The sequence below is a fragment of the Ascidia mentula genome, chromosome 4 (assembly GCF_947561715.1).
Source record: "Ascidia mentula chromosome 4, kaAscMent1.1, whole genome shotgun sequence".
NCBI classification, from domain to species: domain Eukaryota; kingdom Metazoa; phylum Chordata; class Ascidiacea; order Phlebobranchia; family Ascidiidae; genus Ascidia; species Ascidia mentula.
The window spans coordinates 7,246,708-7,271,779 of NC_138569.1; the positions used below are offsets into that span (position 1 = coordinate 7,246,708).

The 25,072-nt window shown below is 37.0% G+C and overlaps 5 protein-coding genes across 5 annotated transcripts; 2 read left to right on the top strand and 3 right to left on the bottom strand.

Annotated features, from left to right (window-relative positions):
• Nucleotides 1–622: 622 nt before the first annotated feature.
• Nucleotides 623–5,627, bottom strand: LOC145897038 (neuroplastin-like). The gene is made up of 6 exons (XM_082985196.1): nucleotides 5,524–5,627; nucleotides 5,164–5,391; nucleotides 4,690–4,826; nucleotides 4,472–4,609; nucleotides 2,965–3,097; nucleotides 623–1,719 (listed from the first exon to the last, which is right to left on the bottom strand). The coding sequence occupies exons 1-6, from the start codon at nucleotides 5,573–5,575 to the stop codon at nucleotides 1,631–1,633; spliced, it is 777 nt and encodes a 258-aa protein (XP_082841322.1). The 5' UTR covers nucleotides 5,576–5,627; the 3' UTR covers nucleotides 623–1,630.
• Nucleotides 5,628–7,430: 1,803 nt separating this feature from the next.
• LOC145897037 (bifunctional FAD diphosphatase/FAD synthase-like) lies at nucleotides 7,431–11,245 on the bottom strand. The gene is made up of 13 exons (XM_082985195.1): nucleotides 10,990–11,245; nucleotides 10,749–10,879; nucleotides 10,539–10,684; nucleotides 10,056–10,204; nucleotides 9,932–9,991; nucleotides 9,780–9,858; nucleotides 9,556–9,715; nucleotides 9,386–9,484; nucleotides 9,185–9,300; nucleotides 9,016–9,114; nucleotides 8,651–8,840; nucleotides 8,507–8,580; nucleotides 7,431–8,208 (listed from the first exon to the last, which is right to left on the bottom strand). The coding sequence occupies exons 1-13, from the start codon at nucleotides 11,111–11,113 to the stop codon at nucleotides 8,073–8,075; spliced, it is 1,563 nt and encodes a 520-aa protein (XP_082841321.1). The 5' UTR covers nucleotides 11,114–11,245; the 3' UTR covers nucleotides 7,431–8,072.
• A 101-nt stretch (nucleotides 11,246–11,346) lies between these two features.
• Nucleotides 11,347–13,842, top strand: LOC145898867 (catechol O-methyltransferase-like). The gene is made up of 6 exons (XM_082987510.1): nucleotides 11,347–11,482; nucleotides 11,551–11,722; nucleotides 12,029–12,166; nucleotides 12,261–12,454; nucleotides 12,655–12,810; nucleotides 12,921–13,842. Exons 1-6 carry the CDS (start codon nucleotides 11,444–11,446, stop codon nucleotides 13,125–13,127), a joined length of 906 nt encoding a protein of 301 aa, XP_082843636.1. The 5' UTR covers nucleotides 11,347–11,443; the 3' UTR covers nucleotides 13,128–13,842.
• Nucleotides 13,843–15,173: 1,331 nt separating this feature from the next.
• On the top strand, nucleotides 15,174–20,033 carry LOC145898695 (protein regulator of cytokinesis 1-like). Its single transcript, XM_082987260.1, has 11 exons — nucleotides 15,174–15,342; nucleotides 15,409–15,614; nucleotides 15,852–16,011; nucleotides 16,508–16,630; nucleotides 16,699–16,935; nucleotides 17,039–17,233; nucleotides 17,486–17,694; nucleotides 17,766–17,898; nucleotides 18,442–18,640; nucleotides 18,967–19,232; nucleotides 19,460–20,033. Exons 1-11 carry the CDS (start codon nucleotides 15,235–15,237, stop codon nucleotides 19,562–19,564), a joined length of 1,941 nt encoding a protein of 646 aa, XP_082843386.1. The 5' UTR covers nucleotides 15,174–15,234; the 3' UTR covers nucleotides 19,565–20,033.
• A 157-nt stretch (nucleotides 20,034–20,190) lies between these two features.
• Nucleotides 20,191–24,518, bottom strand: LOC145897685 (eukaryotic translation initiation factor 4H-like). The gene is made up of 7 exons (XM_082986077.1): nucleotides 24,457–24,518; nucleotides 24,074–24,206; nucleotides 23,952–24,000; nucleotides 23,715–23,779; nucleotides 23,482–23,587; nucleotides 22,779–23,018; nucleotides 20,191–22,319 (listed from the first exon to the last, which is right to left on the bottom strand). Exons 1-7 carry the CDS (start codon nucleotides 24,492–24,494, stop codon nucleotides 22,090–22,092), a joined length of 861 nt encoding a protein of 286 aa, XP_082842203.1. The 5' UTR covers nucleotides 24,495–24,518; the 3' UTR covers nucleotides 20,191–22,089.
• Between the last annotated feature and the right edge of the window lie 554 nt (nucleotides 24,519–25,072).

Consider the following 25,072-nt stretch of genomic DNA (forward strand, 5'->3'; position numbering starts at 1 on the left):
TATTTTAAGCCCTTGACAGTTGTTGCGAACAACCTACGTTTTACTGAAAAAAAAAAGGCACTAATGAATGTAGTGACGCTGTTAAACCTTGTTTTGGTCGCATTGTTTGAGGACCGGACCGTATCGGAGTATATGATTTCTAAATAGTTGCAACCTTTTGATGTACAGGTAAGTTTGTTCGCATCAAACATTTTTGTTAAACGTCCTCGCGTACCAGAAGGCCTTTCGCGTACCACCGGTTGGGAAACACTGATCTAAGCGCAGTATTTTTCCCAAGCATTGCCACCATGCGGCACTGCGTACGACACTTTCACGACGCCGCAGGTTGCACCATTGAAGAAGCATTAGAGGCAGCCACCCTCCATCTCGCACAGTGTCTTGGTATTTAAAAAGTGAAGGGACTCCCGATTACGACTCTGATGCCGATTTTATTCTCCTGGACTTTATGTATTGGCGAAATTTATCGCCAAACCAACACTTACCCATCTAGAGATTCATTATGGTTGCCGGATTTTAGGTTAATTAGGCAAACATAAAAGGTCAGGGTATGTGGGAAACCTATATAAACGATAACATCAGTGCAAAGCTGTTTCACGAACACACATGAAGCAGGAAACCAGTTGATGTTGGTTTATTTAAATTTCTACGTGCAAAATGCCGTAATCTCAATATGTTGTCAAAGTTGTGTAGTTTTGGGAACCGAAAAGTAGATCAGCTTACCAAGCGCGGGAAAGTTATGTGTGTTAGTTTGGCGTGGTGGCAAAGTTCAACACAACAGAAAACACAACGAACGAACAAAAAATGAAACGCATGCTAAAATAACGCAAAGGTGTAAAGAAAACTATATACGAAAACGTACAAACCAACCGCCAGCAAAAAATCTGACCCAAGTGCTACAGAGTTTCGCTGAGAATTACCGTGTCGATATATATGACATAAGGATAGTTACACCTATTCAGAAATACCCCGCTAGAGGCTTGTGCGTCTGCCCAGAGTTGTGAAATAGCAAAACGACGGACGAAAACGCGTATTTTTACTGTCAGCTCAAAACGCGGTCAATTAGCATATTGCCCATCAAGCCGATACCCATCGCCCTAAACAAAGCATTTGGGGGGGTTGCAATGCAATTGCGGGCAGGGAAAATCAATGCGTTCAACATAGGGCGCGAACCGCAATCTGGAGACCAATATTGATTGGACGCATCGGGAAAACAGGGACGTGAGTATAAAACCCTGAAAAATGGAAATACATCCAACCAACCCGCAGTCTAAGATGATACAGTGCGGATTCGTGCCTAACTTAGAGTAAATGTATACATTTACTACCTTATTGCATAGGGTCATAACTATATATCCCAAGCACTACACTTAAAAATTATTCCTGGGCAAATTGTACCCGCTTAAAGTATCAAACTCATTTTCAAACCACGCAGCTACCATTAAATTGTACAGTCGCTAACAGCAATCTATAATAGGACTACAGGGCTTCATATAAAAATATAGTCATGCAGTTGTACACAAGCCAATGACTTGGAACCGATGCTAGTTTAAGACCAAGCAAATAATGAAAATGACACACACAAAAAGTTTTTGAAGCATGGGTGTGAGGGCATGGATGGTTGTCAGAGGGTTTAGGTTTGTACATTCCTGTTGCGCAAGTCAGGATGGGCGGAGCTGTTCGGCTGCACTGATGTTGCACTTGGCACTTGACCAGCAGCTTCTGAAAACGTTTTAAAGTAGGTATATTAACATCAGAGCATAGACAAAAACTACTTGATGGAATAGCAACAAAACTATTAGTATATACAATACATGCAGCACAGAGACAGAAGCAAATTTTCTCTGTTTTTCAAGAAATGCACAATAACTAAAATTACTCATAAACAATACTGAAAGTCAATAACTTGTTTCCAACTGACAGCAATTTGTGTTAAACTTTGCATTAAAACAAAATAAATGTTATTGAGCTTATCTTTAATTTTGTTAATATAATGATGCTTGCGTATTTTGTCCAAATGTAATTAACAATAAAACAACAACCACTACAAAATTCGTAAGTCCCAGAAAATAGTGTGACCTCTAACCAACTTGTGAAACATAAAACTATGTGGTTAGCACTATATTTAAATAAAGAAAATATTTGCAGGTGAGCACAGAGTGCCATAATGGCGCAGTCTGCCAAATGTTTTTTGCATTGTTACACATTTAGTTGAAGGTAGTAACATGTTAACACTCGGGAACAGCAATGTGATTTCAGCTTTATACCAAGTAATCAATGTATAGTGGTGGTGGTATTTCTTATTGAGCACAATTGTCTCTTGTTATTCCAACTGGTCCTACAACAGTGACAGCATGTATGCATTAATTAGAATGTGCAAAAACAATGGCAAGGCCAACATGCAATGGGTTACTGTGGTTCCTTCAGCTGTGTGTTATCAATAATTCACAAAGGCCTGCAATAAATTTGGACCTACAGAAAATGAACTTGCAAATCCAGGAACATGTGGTTGCCCATGGACATAATTGCAAGCACACAATGCAATTGTGCAATGCCTTATGTGGATTGTGATCTTTGCAATATTTATAAGAAATCAGAAAAACTAGCATGGCTAATAGAACCTGGAAGTCAAGTTTTTCAAAGGACACAAGCCACTGTTCAAACTAGATTATGCACTTTAAATGTTTTAGTAAAATAGAATGACGTCAATAATCCAAGGACTATGTTAACGGTAAAGCGTGACATTTACCCTTCAGACTAAATATTTTACATTTAACAAAGGCTTGATTAAAGTTTACAGAACCCAATTGTAATCGTAATTTCAGGGGGAAATATTCACAATATCTAGTGTCACAAAACAAGTGGGTCTGATTAAAAATATATACCCCCATGTACAAAATCAAAGCCATGAACCTTTGCCACAGCTTAATCCTAGATGTTATAAATTGTAACTAACATCTAGCATACCTTTTTGTTGTGCAATTGTCTGTCTTCGGACAACCAGGATGATACAGATGATAACGACTATTTCAGCAATGATACCAATCAATGGCCAGAGATAAGCAGTTGGTGAATGGACTCTGATTAATACCTTTGAAGACTGTTAAAACACATATAAATTATTATATATATTTTATTTTAGTTGTGACATAAACGAGATGAGTTTATCAATAAAATGAGTTATTTCTGAAGGTAAATCATCAGGCAAAATGTTTGTTTTAAATCAGTTGCCCAGTTAACAAATTCGTTGTAAAGTGTTGCTAAAATGTTTTTTTCATTGAACAACATGTTGTATATAAGCAAATGGCTGCAAAGTCATTCAAGTTGCGTTTATTAACAAACATTTGTAATTGAATAACTTCACATGGGTATAGTTATTCAATTAGAAATGTTTGTTATGTTTGAATAACTTCACTCCAATGAAAAATTCTTGCAAACACATTATCATTAAATTCAAAGGATTTTAAACACTTCAGTGCCAGATAAATAGAACAATATATTCGCAAATGGTTTGTGGCAGATCAGTAACAGATTTGCAAGAATAATATTATTAAAAGTGATACATTAAATTCTTATTGCAAATTATGCCTCAAATATATCTGCAATAATGAGCAAATTGCAACCTGTGCATGTGCTGAAACTATCCACACTAGGGAAATTGAACTGATTAAGCAGAAGAAAAATCAATATTAAAATCAAGTAAAACATTTGATTTGGTCCCAGTAGTATTTTAGTGTTGACTGAGTCACATAATTTGATTAATTCATTAAAAGTTAAGTGATATGGGTCTGGTTCTGGTCCTTATCTCTGTACTTGTATTTAATATTATTTGTCTGCCAGGAATACCTGTCAACTAGGCAACTAATTTAACCAGGGAACTTAAAATTAACCTTTTTTACTTGAAAAAAATTTGAAAAAGCATTTGAAAAGTTAAACAATTATTGGGTGAAACAAAAAGAATATGAAGTCAACATTTTGTGATAAATATATATACTCTAAACATAGCATAACTGGTATATACCCATAACCCATTCCACCTGACTTGATGCCAACATATATACTATATGTCTGCATGCCAGAATCTGCATCACATAAAAAGGCATATATACTTCACAAAGGTCCCAGAACCCACACACAGTATTTTCAGTGCAACAGACTTAGACAGGGTTGCCACATGGTGTTTTTTAAGTTAGAAAACAAAAATGTGCTTTTTGGCAACTGGTGCTCTTAGTAATTCATTTAAAAATCACTCATGTTGACAAGCAAACAACCAAATAAAGGGTCAAGACATAATTATCATGGCAAAATAGGCAATGACCAAAATAAAAAAAGAATCTACTTTGTCGTCACAAAGCATCTTGTTTATATATTGGTCTGCGGCTCTGCGCCAATGGTAATCCTGCATATAGGTTTGTCAATATCATTCAAGCTACAATTGTGACATGTACAGGTTCAATTTTGGAACAGTACTTACATCTTTGGAACCAACAGGGTTTTGTACCCTGCAAACATAATCACCACGACTGTTGTCTTTAACATTCATTATGGTAAGAGTTGACATTCCCTGTCCATTAGTGATGAGGTAATTGGCATGTGTAGCCAAAAGTTTGTCCTAATATACAAGGATTTTTTGAAAAAAAAAATTTTTTTTTTTGATTTGTTCAACATACCAAATCAAAAAAACACACATACCACATTTCCAGAGTTCAGCAGCCAAGTAAAGTTAGTTTTTGGGTAGGAGTATGATTTGCAAACAAGGGTCTTGTTTTTTTCACCCTTTGTCAAGGTTATGGAGTGGCCTTTATGTACAATCACAGGTTTTGTCAAATCTGAAAAGAAAACAGGTGAGTTTATCAACTACGACATGGCAGTGAAAGCAAATAGTAAATTACAGATTCATAGAAAAATATTAGGCATGATTTATTACTTGAGCCATTCTATAGTTTGGGTAATATATGCACCAATAGCAAATCCAGCAATTTGGACATTTTTTTGTTTTTCACTTCAATGGATTTTAAAGCAACTTGTTTAAATCTGCTTTACATTACCTTCATATATATATTCAGATTTGTCTTTCTATTATTTTTTTTTAACATCAACATAAAAATTGCATTGCACCTATAGCCTTAACACATATTATATATGTGCTCGAGCAACAAAACATACTTATTGCATTGTAAGATGCGATCACTGTTTCTGACTGTAAACAGTTGTACGTTCCCACACTTTTGCTATTCGTTACAATGTAGTTGCTGTTGGTTGAATTTTGAAGTTGTGTTGTAACATTCACCATATTCTTGTAAGTCCATTGGTAATAATCAGACGACCCCCCTGTGCAGTTAAGTACTATTCCAGATGTTGCACTGGCTGAGGTGATGTCTACATTGGCTGAATCTATCGAAATAACATTAACATTATAAGGAATTTCTTAAATAGACAGCAAAAAAATTTCTTAGCTACTACTAGCCTACAACAAATCAAGTAACAAAAGCAATGTTTTTTTTTACATTTATTCATTTTACATACCTGCTATTGTTGCCAATACAAGGACAATGGTGGTAAATAAACAGATCTTCATTTTGGAATAAATTAACAAATATTAGCAGATAAAAACTAATTAAAACAATCCTGCACGAAAACGAATATTTTTTCTCCTTTTCATTAATGTTGCTGGATTTAATCTCAGCAAAAAAAAACAGAATTAAATTACAGAGTGCATACTTCCTGTGAATTTAAGCATTGCAATAGCCCAATGCCGGAGTTAGGGAAAACTCACACAACCAACTACTCCTACAGCATCGATCAGCCACACGCCCTGTGGGAAAATAACCTTTCTTCTTAGCGCAGCTGGTCGACGCAGAGAGAGCGCAGATAAATTGAAGGAATACTTACTACCATCAACGCACAACACTTTCACTCATTATGACGTCACAATTATGTATCAACAACTAAGTACACAAACAAGCATATTTTATTATTTTTCTTGGCTTTTCTTGAGGTAGTTTCATTGAATGCAAGGATGTTACAGAATTTGGTTAGTGGAGTAAAACAAGCCGATATCGTAGAAAATACGTCACTTGCACTAACATTAGTTTACCTTTCCTGAAAGTATCGAGCATTGCAAAGTATCTTATTTCGGTAATTTGAGTAAAGTATGACTTGACATACTATCGGCAATTTACTTTAATTCGCTTACAAAAAAAAAATTTTGGCGATTTTTATGTTATCTTAGTTGCGCATTGACAATACACTGACAAAGCTTATTGCAATATAGTCTACGGGGGATCCTAGTGTTCTGTCAAGCATTTCAAGGTGTTCCGTCAACTTTAAGGCTCCATGTAAGTTATAAATCATGACATTAACGACATTAAATACTGCGTGTACACTGATATATTATGTTGTACAATACATACACATACGAAGAGTATGTGGGTGGAAAATATGTTTTCTTTTCTTAGTGACAAAAAAAGGGTTCCGCAATATTTACTTCCATGACTCCGAAAACGTTGAAGAGCAAGAGCACTGATTTAAAATAATCCTCCAGTTCCATGTAAATTAAAATAGTCTTCTAGCTTCAATACACAGATGTTATTTAAAATGGTTCTCCAGCTCCACCACACGATTGGTATTTAAAATAGTCCTCTAGCTCCACCACGCGGATGTTATTTAAAATAGTCATCTAGCTCTCCCACGCGGATGTTATTGAAAATAGTCCTCTAGCTCTACTACGCGGATGTTATTTAAAATAGTCCTCTAGCTCTCCCACGCGGATGTTATTTAAAATAGTCCTCTAACTCTACTACGCGGATGTTTTTTAAAATAGTCCTCTAGCTCTACCACGCGAATGTTATTTAAAATAGTCCTCTAGCTCTACCACGCGGATGTTATTTAAAATGGTCCTCTAGCTCCACCACACGGATGTTATTTAAAATAGTCCTCTAGCTCCACCACACGGATGTTATTTAAAATAGTCCTCTAGCTCCACCACGCGGATGTTATTTAAAATAGTCCTCTAGTTCCACCACACGGATGTTATTTAAAATAATCCTTTTTCTTTTTCGGCACATAAATTAATAGTTCAGCAGAATGTTTCAGGGTAACGTAGTATTTAATGCTGTAAATGTCATTATTAAATGACTTGCATGAAACCCTTGATTCTTCGACACTAAGGTTATGCGGAACCCAAGTTGAATATAGCTCTGTTTTAAATAAAATCTGTGTGGTGGAGCTAAGGACTATATAACAATATATGATTTGACAAATGACCGTGTCAGGAAACTCTTTTTTGCGCACAAGTCAGATTTTTTGTTTGATTGAAATACACGCCTTAGTTATATCACACCCCCGGAGACGTTTGTAGAACGAAGTGATCCATTCTTTTAGAAAAGTTTGACCACTATTGAACTCCATTAAATGAAAAAAACAAATTATTCATTTGAATACATTTCATTGGTGTCTAATCGTTTTCGCAAAAAAAACACGGAAAGGTTTTGATAATTTTTTGGACCATCCATATTGGAAATCCAAAATCGAAGGATTTCGTGGTAACACGTAAAGATAATAAACACGCATCAGGATTTTTTGCGCAGTAATCACAGTTGTCGAATAGCTCATTAAAAACAAGTTACGGTATAGTTTGGGGACTTTTAAGATTAATAAATAAAGAGCAAAATATTGTACTATAACCGAATGTAACGAAAATGATATGTATTACAATTAAGACGTTGCATTTGGTTTACAAATCAATCTTTGCCCTTTTAAGTTGCATAGGGATGTGATTACTTATGCGACAAAGCAGACAATCAATGCAACACGAATACCGCCAGGATATAAACTCAAAAAGGGCCCAATAGATAGTTAGCACAGAAAAATGTAATTCAGCTTTGAAAAGTAGCCATGTAGATAGGCAAATAGAATACATTGCAAGCTGTTTATTAAGCACTTTCCCACTAAAACTACCCACCAAAATGGATATCCACTGTCATGTTCGCGTACTTTTAAGTACAACGCATTACCCTGCACCCATGGTGTATAGCTAATCACAGAAAACAACAGGCATCTTCAATTAAATCAAATCACAGTCTTCCGTTACGTTCCAGGTCCTCGTTTTGCAGGTAGTGTGCTGGATGATATCTCGGATTTCCGTGCTCATCTACGTAGCGCAGTTTTTCATTGCGCTGCGTTTTGTCTCGGCTTCCCAGACTTGTATATCTGCAAGCATAAGAAACATGTATAACAAATTTGTGCCCGTATGTTATTAAAATATCATCAGATTAGCTGGCATCGCAGCCAAGACATTGGTTTCAACGGGAATTGGAATTTTTAGATCTCGTTCCCACTGGTCGGGTAAACAGGGGCTTTTATCTATCTTGACTGCAATGCCAGTTAACCCAAAGATCTATACACTATAGCTGAGATCGCCAAGTATGGGCTTCAGCAGTGTGGCAAGCCTACGATTCCTACCTCGTCATGCAACAGCATGATACACTTTTTGTTAAAGGATGCTTACCCGCGATCGTATAAAACGCAGTAGGGCAATGTCAGCTTCCTCAAGAAGGTCCAAACGTCTCGATATGACCAGTTCTACAACAGGGGAAATAAGTACAAGAACGCATGAGGCATGAGTGAATTGAAACTATGTCGGGAGTCTCACCAAAATAGGACTGACACGCATGTACTCGGGCCAGTCACCGTCAGTGGGCGTAAAAGCGGCCAGGTTTTTCGAATATGGGTCAGTGCAACGGGTTCCCATAACAACTGCTTTAATGTTTGGCTTCTTTTCTTTCAAACCGACCAAAGCTGGCTTCATGGCGCCTTGCATGGTTATTACGTTTAGATTGTAACTGCGGGAATGGATTTGGGTTAAATAACACGATGTACATACAGAACCAACGTCCAACAATTACAAATATTTCAAAGATGTCTAAACTACTATCATTTACAATTTTAGCAACATATATAACAAATATTGCATTTTAGTATTTGTTTAATCACTGTTTAAAAATAAAATTTAGTCACCGTTTAATTGAATGTTTCATAAATTCTTCAAGTTCCTCAAATGGTTGTTTATCTTTTATATACAAGGCTTGCAGTTCTCCAAACCCATCAGGACATTTTCTGCATCAATATTGCATACTTCATTAAGATAGTATTCAACCTGGTTTTGATGCAAAAATCACAAATTTACCTGCAAATGGCAGCATACAGTAAGTGTAATAGAGCTGTGCAATCCTTTCCACCATTGAATCCTATACACAACTCACCAGGAGAGTATCTTGTCAATGCCTCATCCAGAATTTGTAACTGTGATAATGAAGAATTGTAATTTAGTTGACAAGAATACCAAATATAAAAAAATGTAATGGTTTGGATAAAACACAGCACTTACAGAAATATCAATTTTGCTTTGTAAAACTGGATTTTCGACTTTGAAGATATCACCAAAAACATCTGTGCCTTTTAATGCGCCGGGGTCAGAACAATACTCCTATAGAAGATTAAACAGTTTTCAACCACTTTAAACAAAAGACAACCACAGTTACACTGTTACACATTTACCTTATCATTAAGGATACACCCTTTTGGTAAATTTTGGCGAATTTCAGATATAGCTGCTTTTGTAGCATTTTCATTTGCTGATTCAACTGTAACTTTGACTTTGTAGTAGTTGTTAAACCAATCTGGATAAGAACCAATTTGGACACCAGCTCCTTCATACCTATTTGATAAAAGAATTAAAGTAGAAGATGTATAATATCCACGTGCAACAGCCATTAGCTAACTTTTTCGAACAGGCTGTTAGAGCTGTGGCAATATCTGTTTCAAAAGCATTAACTAGAAGCGTATCCATGTAGAACTTTTCTGCAAAGTAGATATTTTCTCCTATTTACACATCACATCATTCAAGAATATAATAGTTAAAGTACATGTATACCTTCAGCTTGAAACAAGTGTTTCAAATTGTCAAATAATCGAGTAAGCAAAACTGGGATTCCTGCAAATGTTTTATTTGTTACAAAATCTATACACATTCTTTCCACGAATTTTAGTTAGTTTACCGGGAAATACATAAACATTTCTGACTGAAATCAGGGGAAACTTTAGTTTCTCTCTTTTGACATTGTCAATTCCAAAGTGAAGCTGGGCAGACTTTGGAGTGCATGCCAGTTTGATCTTGGGTGATTCAACAAAGTTTTGCCCGAAATACCTGCATCAAAGCAAACCATAGAATGCTTACAAGTGATAAACTGAGTTATAGTACAAAGCATTGTTTGTTCACAACTGCCAATAAATAAAATGCTGTTGTTTGATAATTATAGAAGACATTCCAATATTTTATACAGTGCTTGCATTGGTGCACAGTGTAAAGAGACAAACAGTTGTTATCAACATGTAAAGTTTTTTTTTTCTATTTGCTGTGAAACAAACTTGCAGGCTGCAAAATTTCCTCATTTGCATGAAAGTGGAAAATTGCAGACAGGCCAAGGGCATAAGACCTTAAACTTGCAAAAGAAAATACAAAGGTATAGGTTCTAACATACTTTTGACACAATTCAACCAAAGTTGGATGAGGTATAACTTCTTCTTCAAATGCTTTAGCAATTCCCTCAATGGTTAAATCATCGTGTGTTGGGCCAATTCCACCAGATGTCAACACAATATCATACAGACCTGAAAACTTTTTGGTCTGACAACAGAAAGATACATATTATTTGCTAGGAAAGTGTTAGAAAGAGGGTAAAGAAACAAACCTCCAAAGCAATCACATCAACATTGTCACTTATAACTGATATTTGTTTTACATGTACCCCCAATTCATGCAAGGATCGACAAATGTAGTGCGAGTTTATATCTTGAGTTTGCCCCTTGAGGATTTCATCACCTGAAAACCAAAACAAGCTGCTATTGCAAAGGTCCGCCAATAATAATGTAAATTGCAGAAGAAAAAAAAAGGCATCACATAACAATAACTTTTACGCAACGTCACGTCACCAACAACAATGATTCCAGCTGTTTTCGGCATATTCTGATCCAAATCAGGGCGTAGATTACATGTTTTAATCCACCTTGCACAGTTCAGTGCTCGCAAGTTTTTCGTGTATGAAAGCTTATGCATATGATCATAACAGCTGACTCACTAAACCGCTGCCGCCAGCAAGTTATGAACGATCAAAAAGGAAAGGAAAGCGGATGAAAAAATTTCCGTTTCTTGGACCTAATGCCATTCTATCTAAATAATAATGAAAAAAAAATGTTTTGAATACGCTTTGGTGAGACGGGGTTATTGCACTTCCATAAAATGCCTTTTGGCGCTGTTTGTTTACAATCGTAACGTACGGAACTTTTGGAACGTGACTAGGTCACGTGCGTTCAACGAGTGCCGCTAACAGTCAAGCAGAAATTCATCCATTTCTATGTACAGTGGGATGTAGAGGGAAAGGTAATAATGTCGCAAGAAAATATGGAAACTCCAAAGTTCCCTGGGGTAAGTTTTGTCGTTTAAATTCATCATAAAGTGTTCTGTGCAACTAGGCTACTTGTTTTTCTTCACAGGTGAAGTTGTTAAACCCCAAGCAATATGGAAATGAAGAATATTTGATCGTTGCTTTGCTTGCTTTCATCGTTTTTGTTGCCGTTAAACACCTCATCTTTCATACTGTGTACTTTTGGTGGTTTCGTCATGGCCGTTTTTATGTCCCTGACAAGTTTTGGAGTCTTTACACAGGTAAATGAGTTTATTTTTAGCTTATTTTCATAAACCATAGCTGCAGCGTTAGACCATGGAAAACAACAAAAGGATAAAAAAAAATAACTAATTACCAAACTAATCTTTTACATGAATAGTTAAATACTGAGTTGAGCTGCAAAACTATGTGTAGTAAGCATTTCATGTGGCCATTGAACAACTGCGTCGTTTTGAAGTATATGACTCCTATTATACCAGATTAACTGCCTGGAAAAAAGGCATTAACTCTTTATTATTAGAGATATTAGAGACAATTTCTTCTAAACTTTGATATGTTGCTTGAAGGTAAAACCTTGTCACAGCGCCTAATAAACTATTTAAAATCTGTGGAATGTATTGGATCGGATCTGGATGCAGTTCTAAAGTCAGTTAATGAATATTTTGCAACAAAAGAATTTGCTCCAAGTCTTGGCGAAACAAAAGGTAAAGTAGATTGTGTTGAGTTAATGTAATTTTTTATTGTGTTTTACTTAAAACTATTATATGTAAAAGTTTCTAATTTAACCAATATTTATAGGAAAAATATTGGATCAAGTTCTGCAGCAATATAAACCAGAATGTGTACTGGTAGTTGGTTGCCATTTAGGCTATTGTGTGTTGAGGATTCTTAAATTTTTACCTGAGATTGCTTCAGTTTTTGTAATAGAAGAAAATCCAGAGTTCATTGCAACAACCAAACAACTTATTTCTATGTGTAATACAGACAAAAATGTAAGTTGTTAATGTTTAAGAACTTACACACATTGCAACAGCTGAATGTATTTTAATGTTATGTGCCATTTTTTTAATGTTATCTCTATTTTTTGATATTTTATAAGGTTTTGAAAAAATAATTTCAGTGTGCCACTTGACAAAAATTTTGTAGAAGTTTTTTGATTAGATTTAACACTGATTGCAATTGATGAATGTAGGTTATATTCCTATGTGGCAATGCCACAGAGCTTCTCCCAACTATGAACTCTGACTATGGTGTTGAAGCATTTGACTTCATCTTTCTTAATCGAACCGCTCATGATCAACCTTCACACTTGCCACTTCTACAGTTATTCGAAGGGAATAGTAAAGAGGTAATAGACAATACTATGTGTCTATATTACACATTTATAAAAGAATATGTTTTGTATTTACATGTTTGTTGATGAGAACTTTTTTTGATTGAACTGAATTGTATCCACAGGTTCACAGCTTTGTCCATCAAAATGACAATCCCAATCACCGCAAAACAGTCTTTTTGGCTGATAAAGTTGTCATGCTTGGGGATCCTGATTTCTTGAGATATGTCCGTGATTCGAAGCATTATGAAACCAAATATCACCAGATGAACCTAGAACATTCATCACATGAAATCGTGGATGGAATGGAAGTGGCTGTGTTTGTTGGATAACTCCATTATATATATTACATAAAACTGTGTGCTTATATTTATGAAAACTTAGGTAATTTCATAGTGTGTATTTTTTGTTGCTTTGATAATGAAAACTTCATCAATGTTATTTCAGGATAATTTTATAGGATAAAGTCACTATAGCAACGATTTAAGTGCAGTAATATAAGCATTGACAAAACATAAAATTTGTATCATGAAAAATGTGTCTTATAGCAATATATTTTTATCTGACTACGGTTTTGCTAAAAATTTATTTTTTCATTAATAATGATATGTCCTTGGCATTGGCATACGTTTTCACTACTGTATAACATGCAAATTTTCAAACATTATTTCTATCGTGTTGTTTGTGAGGTACAAAATTTTTTTTTAGTATCTCTGAGTACTTTATTTCAGCAAGTTTAGTAAATGAGTTTTATTTATTAGGTTTGGGGCCTGGAAAGATCATTGTAAAATATGATATGCCACAGCTGCTATACCCTACAATGTGAAACGTAATATGTGAAATACAACGCTTAGCAAATATTTTTGGCACTCCACGTTCAGCCCAATCTAATGAAATATTTTGTTGAAAATGCACACTATTTTAAAGAAAATAAAGTAGAACTCGTTTGGATTCGGTTTATCCAGAAATTCGTACAAAGCGGGAGCTCGGATAATTTGTAATCTTATCTACGGAGTATGCAGATATTTAATCCGGATCACCTATTTTGGACAGATGTTGCTATTATGACATTTCGCCAAGTTCGTATTGGTTGGAATTTCCTGCTTCAACTTCGCAACATCGATTGACTATAAACTGTGGTTATTGTTGCACTTATGATGACGTATTAACAGTTATAATTTGCTCAATGCTTTTTGGGTAATTATAAACACGTGTTAGAGTGTTTTTTTTATCTTTTGGTCAAATTTGTCGGACAATCATACCCGGCTCTGGACTGATTTCAACTGTAGATCTAGGTCTGGGTCAAAAATAGTTTTGACATAATGTAGTTTCGAAAAGTGCTCCTTTTTTATTTTAAGCGTGTTTTTCGTAATCCCCGTGTATTTGACACCAATCAGGTAAAACAATCAATTTTGAAGATGGCAAAATCGTGCGGAAGCAGTCCGAATGAAACCACAATTTAATGGGATGGGTGGAATCACCACAGAATGGATGGATTCACATTTACCTCCACCACCACAAACACATAAGCAAATGCAATTCGTTAAAAAAATAGCACTGGTCAAGCGCCCGCAAGGCATGCAGGGCCAAAAAGTTACGGTAGTGAGAGTCCAGGTTGTTGTTTTAGAGTCAGAGTGGTCGTTGTTGGGTTCGTAAATTAACACATATGAGTTTCCCTTCGTACGTGGGAAACCGGTCACGCATAAACAAAAACTAATATTGACGTCCAGGTTCGTATTTTTATATTAGTATTGCACTGTGTTTGCTACAATATACACATCCGCAGAATAGTTGGATTTTGGGCAGGATGTAAATTCCTATACTCAATATCGTATTTTTATAATAAAGAAACCTTTAAATCCTAAACTTTTCGTTCTTCCGGTGAAAAAAACAACTTATTTATCATGTTACCTGTTGGCCAAAACCTATTTTCAGTTTTCAAAGAAACCTTTCACGGTATTTAGCTTAAAAACCATAAAGCCTGCATTTTGAGAAATCCTCGGCGCGTCTACGGCGGCTTCGGAATACCAATTTCATAAAAAAAATTTAACAATGCAATACGATGCGCTTACAATAGCGAAATGTTTGTGACTCTCGCGTATAGTTTGGCAGTTTGTCATAGTCCTACTTTTCGAAAAAACGTTAACCTCATCCATTTTTTAATTTCAACGTACTGCGCAGCTTTCTGCGCATGGCACCAAATTTAAAGTTTTGTTTGAGATACAGCCACCAGCTGGTTCGTTGTTTTGTTGTAAGGGTTTGGGTTATATGAAATGGTTGTGGTGTTCATGTAGTATATGTTAAGTTAATGAAAATATGTGCAGTGTTAATATGGCACTGAATTTAATAAATGTGTTTTTCCACAGAATGTCTGTGTAACAGCGTGGCTGCGAGCAACACGCTTCTTTTAGATTAACATTTTAGATTACATATTGGATTATGCCACGAAAAAGCGAGATTGTGCAGATGGATATTCAGAGGGAGTTTTGCAGTACCATGCAGGATCTGCGGGAAATATGGGATGAAATAGGAATTCCAGATGAACAGGTTAATATTTGTGAAAGTTGCTCACTATTTTGGATCAACTTTAATATTCATATTTTTCTTTGTTAGATTGATAGCCGTGGCAGCACAGTGATCATGCACATTCGAAACCTGCTGTCAGAAATGGTTGCAGAAGAACAAAATCTCAAGAAGAACATGCTAGAAAAGATTGAACGCTACGTTGCAGAAGTTGATGAGTTAACCACAAAATTGTTTTTGCCACCATATTCTCCGCCCTCTGGTCTGACTATCATGCAACAAGAAAAAGATTGGAGGTAAACTTAATGTTTTTATTTTTTATGTCCAAGGCTACAGAACACATTGAAAAAAACTTCTGCGAAAATTTGTCGATAATCCACGCAATGTTAATTAGATAATGCATATACATACGAAAAAATGTTGCGATTGTCCGTGCAATTAACGATTGCTGAAAAAAATTCTCTGCGCAAAATAAAAATTCAATCTGGACTACAGATGTGTTGTGCATTTGTAATTACATTGCTTTCTTACAGAACTCATGCTAATCACTTGAACAAGCTAAAACGAGACAGAATGTGTATGTTGGCCTCACTGAAATCTGTTGAGCAAGAGTTATGTGATCAGTTGTGTACAACCCCTTGTTACATCCCGACCGGTTCTATTCCCAGTGAAGAACAACTTGAACAACTTAAGGTGTGTTGCATTCGTAATAGGCAATGGATTCTGTCAAGCCATTAGTCAAACAAAAATATATTCTCAACACACGTTGATGTATTAGATTTAAAAAAAAAATAGTCTAGACCAGTAGTTCCAATTCATCTGTTTCGTCACAAACCGTTTATTGGTCCTGTAATTTTCTAGTTAAATCAGCGAACTTAAATTGATACATATTATGTTTTTATCGTGTTGCAGTGTCTAGCTAGCTAGCTAGCTTATTTAGGTACATCGACAAAAACACAATTGCTTTTGGTATGAAACTTATTTACAGTTTGGGGGGGCGTAAGGCACAAGTCCGTTACTAAAAGGAGGTATGATAGAAAAAAGGTTAAGAACCACTGGTCTAGACAGTGGTTATTACAAATCTTAATATGCCACACAACTAAATTTCCTGATAAAATTGTAAAAACCAGGCATTGTTTTGAAACTATGCTCTGAAAGCCTTTTTGCATATTAAATTGTTCTCGTACAGGACCACATTGAAACGTTAAAAACTGAAAAGGAAAGGAGAAAAGATGTGTTCACCTCCAAGAAAGCTGAAATTGTTTGCATGTATGATGAGTTGGATCTTGTGCCTGAAAGTTCCTTTGCACAAGTAAGTAACATCCAACTGTAACTAAAAATTAGTAAAGTCTCATAACTCGCTTCTGAAAAACGTTCCAGGATTTGGTAACAGATGAGCTCGACTCATTTGCGTTATCCACTGGGAAAATGGAGGAGCTGGAGGATCTAAGGAGTTTATTGGCACAACAGAAATTTGATTCTGAAAGCATGATGCAGTCTTTGTGGGCTAGAGTAAATTCACTTTGGGAACGTCTTGAAATTCCTGATGCTGAAAGATCCAGAGTTAAATCACATTGTCAAGGCATCAAACCAGTTCACATAACAGCTTTAAAACAGGTAACATTTAACATTGTAAATGTAATCGAGGGCCATAGCCTTTTTTGCAATATTATCTCTGTATTTTTTGTTGTACTATTCACACCATGGTTATTTGTCGCAGGTTCTCGAACAGCTGGAAGCTGCCAAATTGGCCAGTCTTCAACGTCTAACAGAAAGAGCACGCTCCGAGATAGCTGTCTTGTGGGACAAATGTTTCTACAGTGCTGACCAAAGGCATGAATTCACAGCAGCCTCAGATGAAAACTACACTGAAACTTTGCTTGAAATACATGAGGAGGAACTTGTGAAAATGCATGTGAGTGCATTTAAAACTAAATCTACAAATTAGTGCACTGTTTATTTGGATGTTGTGGTTGCAGTTTACTGGTTCAAATATACTTTTCATAAACACCATACCCAAAATGAATTGAAAAAGAGTTTTTTTTTGCTATACTGTGATAAAAGTTCTCAACAAGTTGTGCATAATGCTACATAGCTGGAAGAAATAATTATAAAATGAACTGCTTGTTTAGCTAAAAGTCATAATTTCAACATCTCTTCAAACCAGGCATATTATGAAGAGCATCAGGACATGTTTGGAAATGTCAACAAGTGGCAGAAGATGTTTCAGCGGATGCTTGAGCTTGAGGCCAAAGCTCATGACGTGAATCGTTTCTCAAACCGAGGTGGAAACTTGCTTCAAGAAGAAAAAGAGCGCAAAAGGATCCACAAACAACTTCCCAAAATCGAAGAAGAACTGTTTGCAGCAATTGCAGTGTATGTACTGTTGGGGACTTCAAAAATTATATTTTTTATTTAGTAGCAACTTATTGAGTTGTTTCTTGTAGCTGGGAGGAAAAGAAAGGTCAGCCTTTCCTGGTTGAGGGTATACGTTTTTCTGATTACGTACATTCTCAGTGGGAAGCGTGTGAAAGGAGGAAGGAAACTGAGAAACAACTTCGGCATGACAAGAAACAGCAGGTAAACCCAAACATCCTTGACTCAAAAAATTTTCGCTAAAAACTCGTCTTTTAAGTTGCCTAAATATTGGTGTCTGTAATACGTGGGTAAAAAGCTATGTTTTACCTCAACCAGAGAAAAATACGTTTCCATTAGTCTGCCACAGGTTAGTAAACTGTCTAATGAAATCTCAATAAGATATTCTTGCGATTTGGAAACATACGGGGATGGCTTTGACCCTTCATGACCTACCCGTGCTTTGCAGCGTGAACAATTGCTTTGTGAACCCTTTGCATTGCGTTGTCATTGGTGACCTAAATGTGTAATACGGCGTGTTCGAATCGATGGGTTAAATCTATGTCCGCTCTTCGGGAGTCAATTATTAATCCTATTTTTACACGAATCAACCAACATCAGGCTGTAGCCATTGACAACCACAAGTTTAAAACTACAAGACCTGAAAACTGTGAATTTCATGTCTTCAAATATTTAGAATCCACGCAACTACAGGGCGAAAGTCCAGCAAGCCTTTTTGTACTTAACTCGAAATTAAATTCTTTCCAGGAAATGCAATGTGAGATGGCTTTCGGCAGTGCTCCAAAGACGCCCACCAAGAGGCGATTCATCGGTACGACCACAATCCTTAAAACACCAACTAGCTCCGCAAAGAAACCGAAACGTGGCCCCATGGACAGCACATGGCGCAGTATGGCTACCATCGCTACACCGGGCAACAGGACGGCTGCCACGTGCGCTTCACCAGGTACAGCACCCATGTAGTTTCATTAGTATTTTGTCACACACCTAGAAATCATGTCAGATTTTATAGTTTTATTGTGGTGAATGCTTTACCAGCTGTGGATTTTATGCGTGTAAGGCGTTACCGTCACATATGAGACGCACACTTTAAATACAATGACAGCAAATAAGATTAGTACATGACATCCGTCATGAAAGCGGATGATTTGTGTTCTTTGACACCGAAATGTCGTGCGTGGTTAAAAAAACAAAGGGAATTAAATTATTGTTAAACTGGTTTTTCCGTTTTCTTACAAAGCGCAGATGAAGATAATTTTTATTTGTCTTCAGGGAAACCACCGATATCATCCAGACTGCGCACTCCTTGCGGATCTGCGCAAAAACCGCGTACCCCGGCTGCCAAACGTGCGCTGTGCGAGAAAAACAAGAAAGTTGCGACTCCGGGTAAATCCGGACCTGGATCCACCAGAAGCGCCCCGCCCACCGTCAACAAAACCGATCTGGACACGACTTTCATCAAAGGTCTCAGCACGACAGTGGTTTCATCAAACACTGGTGGTTCTACAGAGTCCGTTCAATCAATGCCACTGCCCGAGGTAAACGTCCGAATGTGTGACCTTGAATCAGATACCCAAAAACATTGGACTAAATTGTAAAACAAAACTGTTTATTTATATCCTTGCATCAAATTGAACATAGCAATTACAACTGTTTTTTTTTTTAGTTAATGTCAATATATGGTTATTTTAAACCGTCTTTTCATACGCTAGGCTTTGCACTACCTCAAAGTCAAGAATACTCAATACAAGTCCTTCTTGTTTAGGTAAGAGGAACTCGCTACAACGATTTCGCCGCCGCAATTAACTCCAACGCTAAGGAGAACCGAGCTGTGAGGAGCAGCGCCATTGGAGACTATGCTCGTACATGAGCTGCTTTACCCACGTTGTACTTTTTCACCCACACTCCGCTTCCATCATGCCAGATCGCTAGTCATGTGGTGCTATAGGTTTCAGTCTTACCTTCATGTCGGAAGTCCAAGCTGTATATTGTTTCGGTAATTGTTTTAGCTCTGTAGCGTCGGTTTGGCGACATGCCGTTTTTTTTTAAAAAATGCATTGTTTTATATATCGGCCAACAGTCAATGATATTTTGAGAAAATGAACTGATTTTTAGTCTGTTCTTGCCTTTGGTCCACTCTCTATAGCCATTGGCTGATGGAAAATGACGTCACTTTATCGTTCCACTGATTTTATCCAAAACAATGCACAGCATGATTTTTATAAATTGACTTTAAACCTGCACGTTCACCTTTCATTGAACTTTCTCGGCTTCCTGGTTTTATTGTACAACACAGCGCGTGTCAGTGTTTCGCGTATAATGTAAAAGCTGCCCACGCCGCCGCCTCAATTACAACTGCGTGCATTCGTTTATATATACCAGTAACGTTGTTGAGTACTAAATGCTTTTGCGTTTTAACTTGTTCTCGTGTTCAAGTGCCGCTTTTAATTGTAAATACAAACAAACGACGCAATATTTTGTGTGTTGCCAGGGAGGGATAGGAAAAATGCATCATCCCCAAACAATATGACGTTGCGTTCAGAAAAGCAGGAGAACAGATCAGTCTATAATGTAAACACCAGCAGCACCTTGACAAAGGGCGAGCAAATCACCAGTACACACTCGTTTTTCGTTTTTACCGGAACCTCAGTTACATAAAAACTCTCCTGGAAGCAGATGGGTCGGATTCAAGCTTATGGGCCCAAAACCGAACGATTCTACACCTTCGGCGGTTATAATAGAATATCCTATTTGAAGCAACCTTGGTCACTGCTCACATATAGTCTTTTTGTCAACAAGGGGTTAAAAACGCAGCATTTACTTCTTTCGAGTCAATTCAACGACATCAGTGACGTGAATAAGAGGGACGCCGTCTCTAGGGCAGGTCAAGCAAAGACACACACACAATAGGCAACACACAAAACATATACGTCAGGACGTTGGTCGCACAAATCAATGAAATTCAAGTTGCAAAACGCATCAAAATTGTCTATGTGGTTGGTATAACTGTAAAGTATGGTCAGAAACACCAAAGCAGCTACAAAAATAGGTTTTCGTCAATTCGCGCCTTTACATGCTTAATCTATAGAATTCGAAAGATTTATTAATGGCTGTATAAAAGTAAGGTTTTGGAAAAATCTTTAAGCGCTGCGTATGGTTTGTTGTCTGTTTATACCCACGAATGAGGGAGGATCTATACAAATTCTGATTGCAAAGCAGAAAATGGAGCGCTTTGTAATCGCTCAGCGACTGGCAGTTTGTGCGTAATTGCGACGATATGGTGTACTGCCCTTATGCAAACGTTCGTACAACAAAGCCATATAGTTTTGCTATTGACAAATTAATTCACCAAACAACAAATACAACGACAGGTTTAATCGAGCCGCAACCACAGCGCATCAATGACGCATTATAGCACAAAATTCCTCGATATCGCACGTGCAGAAACGCTATCTTATAAAGAGAAATAATTCGGTTTCACCACGCAGAAAATTAGATTCTACGGACTCCTATATCACAAGTGTAACAAAAGACGACCGAGGGCGGTTTCACCACGCCACCACCAAACAAAGGCAGGATACCATGCGAAAAGTTCCCCGCCTTCGAAACTTGCGTATGTCCTGGTTGGCACGTGATGCTGGTTTGGTGATTAAACACCCGTAACCGCGGTTTAATAGGTACATCCACGCGTGACCTTTTAACAAAACATCTATTTTACATGTTGTGCCTATCCATGCACTGGATCAAGTTTGAGGACATGGGACGTTGGCTTTTGTGTTTTTTTTTACCACCTTAAATTAAAGCGGCAACGGTCACGAAAACGTACAAGTACATCATATAGACAAAGGGAACATATTTTGTAGGCGCCCAAACGCCCATACTAGTACATAGCATAAGGCAAGCACCATAGCACAATACCCAGCAGCGCCAGTGCTTGGTTTCGCCTATTCGTTTGACACCCTTCCTTCCCCCAAACTATTGGTATTGCTTCAGTGACGTGGCAGGCAGTGTTGGTATTAAACTTTCTAACCGTCGCGCAAAACCGAAAATTATTTCGAGATAAAGTGACGTACCCCCCAATCTGAACTTCAGCTACACAAAGTACAGAGAACAGCGCGATGCCATAGTTTGAAAAATGCACCCTAAAGCAGCGTAAAAACTGGTGAACAACGTACTATGATATGACGCAGGCTAAAACATACGCTTGGGGGAAGGGGTTCACACAAAAAAACGCGAAATTTGGACAAAAGCAGGTTCAACAACAAACTGCAACAGTCGAGATGCAAATGGAAGGGGATGAGTCCCAGTTTGTTACGAATGCGGCCGGCAGCAACTGTCGTTGGCCGCCAAACTGATTCATGCGTCCAAGCGCTAACCCATTTCCGTTGGGCACATTTATTCCTCCCGCGCCGCTCTCGCGTCTTCATCCACGGCAATTTCCCGCTCTTGCACGTTCAGTTTTTCTTCGACTTGCTTCTCGAGGTCGTCCAGTCCCTTTTCAACCATAATCTCTTCTCGTGGTCGCGCGCCGCCGAATATTGCCGAACTGGGGTTGGCCACCGTGCTTACTGGCAAGCCTTTCGTGCGCGGTTTCAGTTGCAATCGCGGTCGCCCCGCAGATTCTTCTGTGGACCAATAGGAGGCAAGTGTTATGAAATGGAATCCCGATAAGATTATTTTTTTTAACTTTTAAAGTCTTACTTGCTTTACAGAGTAACAGAAACAAAAAAAGATCACATTATCATATGCCAGAGTCGGTATGTAACAAAACTTTCAGGTAAATGCAAGCAAAGGTTTGTTGTATAACAACCGAAACGTCGAACAAACAAGTTTTTCTTTTGCCAGACGAGCTTTTCATCACTAAATAGTATGCCTGGCAGCGTTAGCAACAAACAGACTAAAAACAATTCATACAAAACACTTTTTCGAAGTTTTTTTTACTGTATAGTTGAACATTGAGTTACCGACAAGTGTATTCATATAGGAAGGAACACGTTGTTTTAACAAGACACAAGACACACATATAAACACTTTAAACACATCAGACCTAATTACTTTTATCACAGTAAAAGTTAAATCTTTACCAGCTGAGGGTTCTCGAAACTCAGGTTCCCGAGGATGCTGGTGTTGTTGTTGTCTACCATAATCCCGGTCTTTGCCTCCGAAACCCCTGTTGAAACCTTGATCATGACCATAGCCACGATCCTGGTATCCTCCATGCCTTCCATCACCATGGTAACCATCATTGTAACCACCTCGTCCTCTTCCACGACTGTATCCTCCACGCTGCTGGTAATCTTGGGTAAAACCACCGCCACGTTGACCTTTGCCAGGATAAATATTTACACAAAAGTAAGTTTAATGCAGCTATTAGCATATTGCAATATGTTAATATGGGTAAGAAGTTTTTTCAACGAACGAAACCGTCACAAATCGAAAAGACGAAAAGTGTCCAAATTTCTTAAATATTCGACGAAATACAAAATATAAATTTGTTAGTTTCAATCATCCAGAAACACAATTGAAATAGAGTTTTTAGTCATAATACTAATTGTCCGTCACTACAGAAGTGAAAGGCTGATAACAGCCTTTCATAAACCACAGTGAAAGGTAAAACTTTTGTTGCACAGTAATGACTCGTTGAAATGTCACTGTAAAGTAGAATGTTGACTTTTATTTGGCATTTAAAAACAAAATAAAAGTCGAACATGTCCAAAACAAATCAACTCAAGGATGTGTGCATAATTATTTGTTGAAATCTAACCAGTTGTGCACATTTAGGTCTACCTCCAAAGCCTCCCCTTCCTCCCTGTTGAAATCCACCTCGGCCTCCACGACCTCGCCCTCTCCGGTTCTCAGCTACATTTACTCGGATGTATTTTTCATCAAACATCTAATTGCATAAATATATTGCCTGACAAAAGCCCAACCAACTTCATGTTTGCAATTTTTAAAATTAATATAAATAATAAATATATACAAAATTGATCTGAACGAAGCATTTATTGCAATATGCTTACAGCTCCATCATATTCCAGTGCATCTCGTAATGAGGATTGACTATCAAACTCAACATAGCAAAATCCTTAACAAAAGCATAACAATTAGGGTATATATAAATTTGCATCCATTTCACCACTATGGCTACTTACTTTAATATTTAATTAAATTCTGTAGGTCACAAATAATACTTTAGTTTAAAGCAAAAATTTATTTAATCATGCAAAAAACGAAAACATATGTAAAAATTGATTTACCTTTGAACTTATCAGTTTCCTTGTCTCGGACCATACGAACACTTCGAATCTACAATAAAGAAATATATACATGATTGTTTTCTAGCACAGCCATTATTCTTTAACTACCACCATTTGCAAACCTTAAGGTCCTGAAAGATTAAATCAATGTCTCCTTGTATAGTTTCGTCAGGCAGGTTTCCTACAAAGCATGTAAAAGGTTCTTCAGTTGGCAATTCTACTTGTCTGCCCCCTCGTTGTCTTGAGCCTCCTTGTCTAAAAAAGTGATGTTGCACGGACTTATTATGTTTTTAATGTGTGCCCTGAATTTTTTTTTTGCAAACATCAATTGTGCTGATTTTGAGTGCACGAACTGACGTTTTTTGCATGTTATAATGTATTACCTAAATTTTTTGAGCGGATCGCCATTAAACTTGCGAAAATATGTCATCATTTCCAATCATTTGTATGTGTGAGTTTGAACAACTCATATTCAACTAAAAATAATAAACTAGGGCCAAATTACCTTCCATGTCCATAATTTCCTCTATCATTGTATGCCATTATACATCAGTAGGTACAAATTCTATAAAAACACACGTAGTTTAATAAATTTAAGCAAAAAAAACCAACAAGTTTCCAAGTAAAAACAGCGATACACTGCAATTTTGTAATTTTTTTATCTGAAGTTTATATAATTTTTTTTTTCGTTTTTCTTTGACAAAAACAATTACGACTGATTCTATCCGACAAAAACGAATTTGTAACATTGCTTTTCCTGCCTTGACATGAATTACGCAGACCCTCAATCGAGTCTACCCGCACATTTACTGCGCGCATGGGAGCATAACTTCCCTCCGGCCACAACCATGTGTTGCCGAAAAATGTGATGTACCTCTTGTAAACGCTGGGCCAATTACGAATGCATTAAAATTCTAGATTTTGTGAAACAAATGCATAAAAATATGTATATCTTTGAAAAACAAAATAGACCATTTATTTATATGCGCTATGAATTCGGGTGGCAAAAGTCATTTTACTAAAGCAATGTGGGCAAATTCCAATGACGTGAAATACAATGAAGCATTAATATTTAATTAAATGCAACGTAATAATTTTTCCTTCACAAAAATATGCAGCAG